The 9466-nt window shown below is 40.7% G+C and overlaps 1 protein-coding gene across 1 annotated transcript in view; it reads left to right on the top strand.

Annotated features, from left to right (window-relative positions):
- Positions 1 to 2003: 2003 nt before the first annotated feature.
- Positions 2004 to 9466, top strand: part of rtel1 (regulator of telomere elongation helicase 1) — a 25195-nt gene continuing 17732 nt past the window's right edge. The window contains exons 1-11 of the mRNA XM_017477616.3: positions 2004 to 2294; positions 5151 to 5349; positions 5555 to 5648; positions 5791 to 5872; positions 7063 to 7123; positions 7263 to 7338; positions 7455 to 7539; positions 7634 to 7699; positions 7797 to 7950; positions 8038 to 8076; positions 8161 to 8239. Coding sequence (XP_017333105.1) covers positions 2193 to 2294; positions 5151 to 5349; positions 5555 to 5648; positions 5791 to 5872; positions 7063 to 7123; positions 7263 to 7338; positions 7455 to 7539; positions 7634 to 7699; positions 7797 to 7950; positions 8038 to 8076; positions 8161 to 8239 — 1037 coding nt within the window. The 5' untranslated portion in view covers positions 2004 to 2192. The remainder of the gene's footprint in view (positions 2295 to 5150; positions 5350 to 5554; positions 5649 to 5790; positions 5873 to 7062; positions 7124 to 7262; positions 7339 to 7454; positions 7540 to 7633; positions 7700 to 7796; positions 7951 to 8037; positions 8077 to 8160; positions 8240 to 9466) is intronic.

The raw sequence follows: 9466 nt of genomic DNA, 5'->3' as shown, positions 1-9466 counted from the left end.
GCACCAACTCCACCTCCATCCCAAGCAGAAGTACCTCCATCCCCAGCAGCACCACCTCCACCTCCACCCTCAGCAGAAGTAACTCCATCTCCAGCAACATCACCTCTACCTCCATCCCCAGCAGAAGTACCTCCATACCCAGCAGCACCACCTCTACCTCCACCCTCAGCAGAAGTAACTCCATCCCCAGCAGCACCACCTCCACCTCCACCCTCAGCAGAAGTAACTCCATCTCCAGCAGCATCACCTCTACCTACATCCCCAGCAACACCGCCTCTACCTCCAGCTCCACCTCTGCCTCCATCCCCAGCAGCACCAACTCCACCTCCATCCCCAGCAGAAGTACCTCCTTCCCCAACAGCACCAACTCCACCTCCACCCTCAGCAGAAGTAATTCCATCTCCAGAAGCATCACCTCTACCTCCATCCCCAGAAATACCACATCTACCTCCAGCTCCACCTCCACCTCCACCCTCAGCAGAAGTAACTCCATCTCCAGCAACATCACCTCTACCTTCATCCCCAGCAGAAGTACCTCCATACCCAGCAACACTGCCTCTACCTCCATCTCCATTTAGGATTACATGTCCAGCAGCCAGTCAGTGTGACTTGCACACACTGTGGGATTCAAATAAATAAAAGGTACTTACTGGTTCACATTAACAGAAAACACAGGCAAAGGGTAACTGAAATTTCAGCTAAACATCACGTCATGCCAATGCATTGATGCCAAAAATGGCATCTTTGCTGTTCAAATCATTCTTTAAGCCTTGCTTTCCTATACATGGACAGAAAAAAACATGGGGTGCAAGCCAAACATAATCTGTGAACTGGATGAATGCAAGACAAATGAATTTGCAGTCAGAAGTGGAATTGTTCTTTATGAGTGCATGCATCTAATGTCTTTGGTCTTCTGCCCACGATCGAATACCATTTTGGAGGACGGGGTGCTGTCAGAAATGGTTGCTGCTAAGATATTTGGGGATGAAAGTAAGCAAAGCTGCTTAAACCGGCAAAAAGCAGCTGCTGATGCAGGTGTTCCGCTTTCTGTTGAGGTGACTGTCGGAGGGCCTCCTCCAAAGATATCATACGACAGCAGACAGGGCAGGGTGATAGCAGCATATGATTCAGAAAAGAATTCCTGGCACTGCCCATGCGCCAAAGCAAGACAATCATGTCTCCATAAAACAACTGCAAAATGACATCTTTTTCAAACTGACTGACGTCTGTTCAGAATTGTAGAGCGTGATGCCAGGCCAGGTCCAGTTAACATTCATGATGACACACAAGTTCATGAATTCAATGCAAGACCAGGTGGACGTGAAGTGGGGTAGATCTGTGTAGAGATGGTTTTTTCTTGTAGTTTTAGGTTTTGTAAAATGTCTTGGTTTTCCGTAAAAAAAAAAAAAAAAAAAATTCCCAGCCTACTATACTAACATTAAATTTTGTATCTTATATCTTATTATACCTTTTTTTTCCTAGATTGAAGATTGATTTTTATGTTAGCTGTACATTTTGCTAATAAAGGTAAATAGAAATAAAAAATAATAACCACTCAGAACACACTTGTCCTCTTGCTTTTTTCTTTAGCATGACACGTAGCTGGTTTCACACATACTGCACAGGTTACTTATTACCAAGATTAACACACATGTATAGTGAGTCCATTCCAAATTATATTCCCATGGTCCATCTAAATGATATTCACAGCCACACTGTTGCTGTACATGCATTCATTTTTCTTTCTTCAGGTGGAGACTCTAAGTGTACATTTAAAAAAAGAACAAACGAGATAAGACAAGCAGATCGTGTTATTTTATTATTTATCACACCTGCAAGCCATGCTAATGTCTCGTTAGTTCTCGCACAAAGGTGCTATCTGCTCTATAACCTGTAGGTGGCAGCCGCGTACAGTTGAACATATATCATCAAGTCATAATAGAAGAAGAAGAATCAGAGAATAAGCCCACACTCCAGCCCAGTAGGTGGCGGTAATGCACCTTTAGTGGTTTGCCAACCGCCATTAAAAACAAAAAAGAAGAAGAAGAAGAAATATGGCGCGACTTGGACACACTAGTATTTATGGTCGAACTGGACATTAAAGCGTGTATTTAAATCGACATAACTGAGCGGAGTATCCATGTTTTCTTAGCATTTGGTTCACTGTGTAGTTTATTCCTGGGTGTAGCAGGATGCCTTCTCTTACTTTAAGAGGAGTTACTGTGGATTTCCCCTTTACTCCATATCCATGCCAGACGGATTATATGAGCAAAGTGCTCGAGTGTCTCCAAAACGTACGTAATGCTAGTCTTTGTTCATAATGTTTGTTTGTTTGTTTGTTTGTTTGTTTGTTTGTTTGTTTGAGGTCTAACACTGTCTAATTAATACATTGAAATGTAATCTGCTGCCTACTCTGGACAAGTCAAAGCTGAGCATCAGAGCACATGTAAACAAATGACACTGAACCTTGTGTATAAATAAATACATGAATAAATGAGTAATTAACTCTTGGGCTTCAATTAAAAAAAAGTTACACTCAGGTCCATAGAGTCCAAAAAAACTGTCACAGAAATATTATATATTAATATTTATTTCCACTTTCACTGGCTGAGTATTGACCAGTATCAGTTCTGATTATAATTACCCAAACATTCATTCATTTACTGAATTTTAACCCTTTAAACGCTTGTTTGTTTACATAATGCTACAGATTGTTGTTTTTTTTAAATGAAAAAAATACTTATTATTTTCAATATACTAAATACTAAGCAGATTTTTTTTTCTTTGATTATTACAGTCTTTGATATGACAGTGATTAACAACAATGTTAAATTTGATGCATTCATATTTTTTTATGCAGTGTCAGATTTTAAAAATAAATAAAAACTACTACTCCGGTCCATGTCCAAAAAAACTGCCATAGAAATATTATATATTAATATTTATTTCCACTTTCACTTATGATGATTTTTTTTAAAACCAGTATTAGTTCTGATCATAATTAATAAACGTCTATTCATTTACTGGATTTTAACCCATTGAACACCGGGTTCTTTACATAATGCAAAAATCTTCAAAGCTCTGTACCCTTCTTTGACTCGTATACATGGGTTTAGATTTGTGATTTCCACTACAAGATCTGTTCTTTCTCTCAAACTCACACACAGTTATAGCTGCGTCATTTATCCAGTTGGTCTGTGGCGCTCTATAATGCAGCAGAATCAGGAAAAAAAGGAAAAGCGTGGATTTTCCCTACAGGCTAAACCTGAGAAAATAAAACACATTTCAGAAATTCATTTTAAAATATTCAATGTTTTGAAACCTTGTCAACAAAATAAAAGCCTGTTAGCACAGAATGCATGACTTAATGTTTAAACGTCACCGGGATTAAATATTGCAGTTTGTATGTTTTTCAGTGGGGACGTTTTTGTCCTCAAGGTCCTGAGTGTAAATATTTTGTGTAGCTAGTTTAAAACATATTTATGAAAGCAAATGAGGAAATATTAAAATTCCAATATAAATACACACCTTTTGCAAAATTGATGCTGTTTGCATTAACAGAAAGTGATTTTTTTTTTAAAAAAAGAGAAAAAGACAGAAACGTCCATAAGGGCGCACATGTATATAATAAAATGTAGTTTTATTATAAGGAAGCAGTAAAAAACTTTCTGGCGTGCTCTAATAGGAAAATAATCAATGACGGGATGGTACTCTTCCCTTTCACAAGCTGGACACCTGACCATCACACCCACATGTGCTCCTTTCCCTAAACTGAAATCCCATGAAACACACAATCGTCTAGAATATCACAGGCCCGCTCCAAACGCTAGTGGAAAGCCTTCCCAGAAGAGTGGAGGCTATTATAACAGCACAGGACTGACTACATCTGGAATTAGATATTCAACAAACAGATATGGGTGTGTTGCGTCCACAAACTTTTGGCCATATAGTGGACATTCATTTTAGCGTTGAAACGTACATTCTAAGAGTGTGCCACATAGCTTACATAATTTGGAAATGACCGTTGTACAAACTCCTTGCACATGGCAGCCCCTTTCCTGTCGACGGTTTAACATTTAGAGGAAGGGTCGTAAAGCTCCCTTTTCTACTCGCATTCGAGTATTAGTTTTTCGGCATCTGTTGTCGAGATAACGGCACGAAATTTGCTCATGACTCGTACAGACTAGTGTAAAGTAGTACTGTAGATTACAGCGGTTATAGCCTTGTTGCACACTTGCTGTTAGGACAAATGTAAGGAATTGAAATCTGAAGTCATGGGAGCTTTTTAAGCGAGTGTTTTGATTTGTACGTTTCTATACAAGTGTTTAAATTCGGTATAAAGTCGCAGCAGATTTGATTTCAATTCCATTTTAAGTGTCATTAACTGTCCTAAAAAGATCATATTTAATATAGGATGCATTCAAACACACGGTTATTATGCATAGGTCTTAGGGAGATGATTGCGGTGTTTTAATATCCTGAAGTCTTCACGTATAGGGCATGTGTTTCAACAGAACGTTGTCTAAATTCTTTACTTTAGGCCGTGAGATTTAAAGTGCACCTGTTATGGTTTTTCAGATATGACCTTTTATGCAGTGCGTTATCGAGCTGTTTGCGAATGTAAAAAGTCCGAAAAGTTTTAAAAATCAAAGCGCGCGACAAACGGCGTTATCGACTCCCGAAAGAAGGAACCGATTCTGAACAGCTGAAACGAGTCGTTAGTGATTCCAGACTTTACTTCCTGTACTAATCTACGTAGGTTTGTAGCAAAAAGCCCCGCCTCTGGTCTTCATCGGCTGCTCGCTGACAGCGCTAGACCGATCGCAACAGACCGGGACGTCTGACCAATCAGAGAAGAGTATGCTCTCTGAAAGGTGGAGCTTAGAATGAATCCTTTAGAACGAATCATTTAACGAGTCGTTTGTGACAGGGGGAAAAAAAAAGGTAATGCTGCAGTTTAAATTATGAGCACGTTAAAGTGTTTTTTTTTTTCTTTCTTTCTCGGATGCGTGTAAATCTAATGTATGAGACCTTTTAACACAAAATTAGGCGTGTTTCAAAACCATAACAGGTGCGCGTTAACGTTTTAGTAAGTAATGTCTCGCTTGTGTTTCGGTTCGTGACGTGTACGTGTTCTTTACTTGTTCTAGAAAGTAAATGGAGTTCTTGAGAGTCCGACCGGCACGGGGAAAACCTTGTGCCTGCTTTGCGCGTCGCTGGGCTGGAGGGCGTATTTCAAAGACTCCATATCCGCGCGCAAGATTGCAGAGAGAATGGGAGGTGCCGAGCTGTTTCCTGACAGGCCGATGTCGTCTTGGGGAACAGCAGCGACTGACGGAGAAACACCAGGTATGAAGAGTAAAGAGCAGAGTTTGAGCCGCATGTTTGCAAGTCGTGCAGCAGTGTGTTTAATTTATTTATTTTTTTTACCACTGTTTGGACTCTAGTTTGCTATTCGGACTTTTGGCTTTAAAACGCGTAGCCTTTGATAATCGAGTCTTCGGTTCGCTTCATCTCATGGTGCGGTTAATGAAATCAAATGATCTCCTTGCAGCCTATTACACAGACATGCCCAAAATCATCTACGCATCGAGGACACATTCTCAACTGACCCAGGTCATCAGCGAGCTCAAGAACACGTCCTACAGGTCAGTGCTGCTAAGTGATGCCAGAAAGCTTCCAGAAAAGGAGCGACCCTTTTCAGGGCGGTTTCTCAAGCTTGGAAAAGAAATGCTGTTTGGTGCGCTTTCGTGCGTTCTACTCAAAATTCGAACTTTTCGAAAATTCTAGGCCGAAGGTCTGCGTCCTGGGCTCCAGAGAACAACTGTGTATCAACCAAGAAGTACTGAAGCAAGAAAGCAACCATGTCAAGGTACAGGTCATGGTTTTAGTAAATGATCTACAGCTGATAGAGAATTTCCCATGAGCTAAATTGATGTGAATCATGCACCCATTATTATTATTATTATTATTATTATTATTATTATTATTATTTTAAACTTATTTGACTGCTTAAGTGTTTAGGAACTCTTCATGACTTCCTGTTTCACTAGGGTTTAAATATGTTGACTCGAAGGCCAAATCTGCGTAGTCGTTCATCACTATGGGGAAAATAAATACACGCCTCTAAAGGCAGACAGAGGATTAGAAAGGCGGTGTATACATATTAGACATCACCATCATGCATACAAGCTCATTTGGACGAGCGTCTCGGCAGGAGACACTCAAGGTGGGTTTGGCATAAGGATACATGCCATCATGGACCCCCGTGAAGGGTATTTTTAATTGAAAATCTGGCTAACCTCTGCCCAGAAGTTACAACCGGGTTATGGTTGGACTTTCTAGATGAGCGTCGATTTCAAACATCCAATTCCAAGCAATAACAACAACAACAAATAAAGGTTCAGTGGCCACACGTCAATTTTTGACAAGGCTGTCCCAGTCCCCTGACTTAAATCCGGATTATTCTTGAAGAGGAGAGTCCACAGGGTTTCTCGCTCTGTATCTCATCAAGCGTTAGAGGAGATGACTACAGGAGTGCTGTTATGCATGAAAGTAGCAAATACAGGGGTGTTAATTATTGTGGCCCATGTTTTGTTAAAAAAAAAAAAAACACGTTCTCACACACACATTATATATACACACATTATATATACATTATATATACTATACTGTGTATATATATTCTGATTTTCTTTCTATTTCGCCCTCTTGTTATTTATTTTTATAAAAAAAAAATTATAACATTTTTACAGGGTTGCCAGTAATTCTAGAACTGATTTTATATATTTTATATATATATGTACATGTTGTGTGTGTGTGTGTTTGTGAGTAAGTTACATTTACATTACATTTATGCCATTTGGCAGATGCCCTTATCCGGAGTGTGTGTGTGTGTGTGTGTGTGTGTGTGTGTGTGTGTGTGTGTGTGTGTGTGTGTGTGTGTGTGTGTGTGTGTGTGTGTGTGTGTGTGTGTGTGTGTGTGTGTGTGTGTGTGTGAGAGAGAAATATAATTAATATTACAATGTTAACTGAATGATAATTTCTCCGCTTTTAATCCAGGTCCACATGTGCCGAGCGAAAGTGTCGTCCCGCTCTTGCGTCTTCTACAATAACGTTGATGGTATGAGCCGTAATATTTTTTTTTTTTTTTTTTACGTTAACAGTTTATCAGTTGAGCGAAGCACGTACGCCAGTTTGTACGTTCTCATCGCCGATCGTTATTTTGTGTCTGTCGGTTTCATTTACGATGCCACGTTTAGAGAAAGGTACCGACAAGGACATCATCAACTCTATCCTGGATGTTGAAGATCTGGTGAAAACGGGAAAAAAGCAAAGGTGCGGCCTCCGTTCCTTAAAACCGATCCCGAACGCATCAGGACGTCGTATACGTTCCGTGCGATCTCTTCAGTACGAGTGAAATCTTTGCTCAAAACCCGGAGTTTCTCTTTCAGGGTGTGTCCGTATTACCTGTCTCGCTCTCTGAAGCAGCATGCTGACATCATATTCATGCCTTACAACTACCTCCTTGATCCAAAGGTGCGAGGAGAGCGTTTGTTTCGTTTTTCTTTTTGAAAAGAAGATGGAATTTGCCGTTACTGACGCCACTCTAATGAACCGATTTGTCCTCCAGAGTCGTCGAGCACACAACATAGAACTTAAAGGAGCCGTCGTCATTTTTGATGAAGCACATAATGTGGTGAGGATTTGAGTGTGTGTGTGTGTTTTTTTTTTTCCTCTCCAAATTTTCTATACTAATAATCCTAAGTGAGGAGAATCTTTGCTACATTATACAGGAGAAGATGTGCGAAGAGTCTACCTCGTTCGACCTGACTCCTTACGATCTGACGTCAGCCATCGACGCGGTAGACAAGCTTTTGCGAGAGCAGGCCTCGGATATTGGCAAAGGAGAACCTTCAGAGGATTTCGGTGTGGAATCTCCAAGCTCAGGTTTGGCTCATGACGGTGTGTAACACATTTCCCGCTCACCTCCTCCGCCGATGTGTTAAACCCGTTTAATTGTGTCTGGTTACACAGGTCTGAACCTGGACATCACCACTATCGCTAAAATAAAACGTAAGTAACAAACTATACGTTGTACACGATTAAGATTTATTTACGAATGTGATGTTCTTATGTCACAGCTTTCTTTTTTTGTAGAGATTCTAATGGACCTGGAGATTGCCATAAATAGTTTTGAGATGCCTTCCAGTAACCAGGGGATCACCAAGCCTGGCAGGTGTGTCCTCTGTCTTGGCTATTGTTTTTATTATTCATTTTCTTTATTATTGACTATTGTTTCATCTTTTGTTTTTTGTTTTCAATAAGGCCTTTCAAAATCAATTTCTGCCTCTTTAGCATTACCGCTTACAGTCCTGTTAGGTCACTCAAATCAGGTCATTTCTTTAATGTATTATAATAAGTGCATATGTTGAAAAGATTATGGTGGGCTGCGTTAATAATCTAAGCTCCTAAAGCAGAATGCAGGGCCTTTGTAGGGTGGTTTTCACACTGGGAACGTTTGCTGTGGTCCGAACCCGAGTGTGATTGGCTCCCACAGTGTTGCTCTGGTTTCAGACTCGCTTGATTCTATTCAACCCCGGCGCATTTGCCTTCATCACAGACGCACATGGAGAACACAACACCAGTCACTATATCCATCTATATATATATATATATATATATATATATATATATATATATATATATATATATATATATATATATATATATATACACAGTATCTCACAACAGTACACCCCTCACATGTTTGTAAATATTTGATGATATCTTTTCATGTGACAACACTGAAGAAATGACACTGTGCTACAATGTAAAGTAGAGAGTGTACAGCTTGTGTAACAGTGTAAATTTGCTTCCCCTCAAAATAACTCCACACACAGACATTAATGTCTAAACCGCTGGCAACAAAAGTGAGTACACCCCTAAGTGAAAATGTCCAAATTGGGCCCAAAGTGTCAATATTTGTGTGGCCACCATTATTTTCCAGCACTGCCTTAACCCTCTTGGGCATGGAGTTCACCAGAGCTTCACAGGTTCCACTGGAGTCCTCTTCCACTCCTCCATGACGACATCACGGAGCTGGTGGATGTTAGAGACCTTGTGCTCCTCCACCTTCCGTTTGAGGATGCCCCACAGATGCTCAATAGGGTTTAGGTCTGGAGACATGCTTGGCCAGTCCATCACCTTCACCCTCAGCTTCTTCAGCAAGGCAGTGGTCGTCTTGGAGGTGTGTTTGGGGTCGTTATCATGCTGGAATACTGCCCTGCGGCCCAGTCTCCGAAGGGAGGGGATCATGCTCTGCTTCAGTATGTCACAGTACATGTTGGCATTCATGGTTCCCTCAATGAACTGTAGCTCCCCAGTGCCGGCAGCACTCATGCAGCCCCAGACCATGACACTCCCACCACCATGCTTGATTGTAGGCAAGACACACTTGTCTTTG

Source organism: Ictalurus punctatus, chromosome 10 (genome assembly GCF_001660625.3).
Source record: "Ictalurus punctatus breed USDA103 chromosome 10, Coco_2.0, whole genome shotgun sequence".
Lineage (NCBI taxonomy): Eukaryota > Metazoa > Chordata > Actinopteri > Siluriformes > Ictaluridae > Ictalurus > Ictalurus punctatus.
The sequence above is the reverse complement of the archived record's forward strand: the minus strand, read 5'-3'. Positions and strand labels throughout refer to the sequence as shown.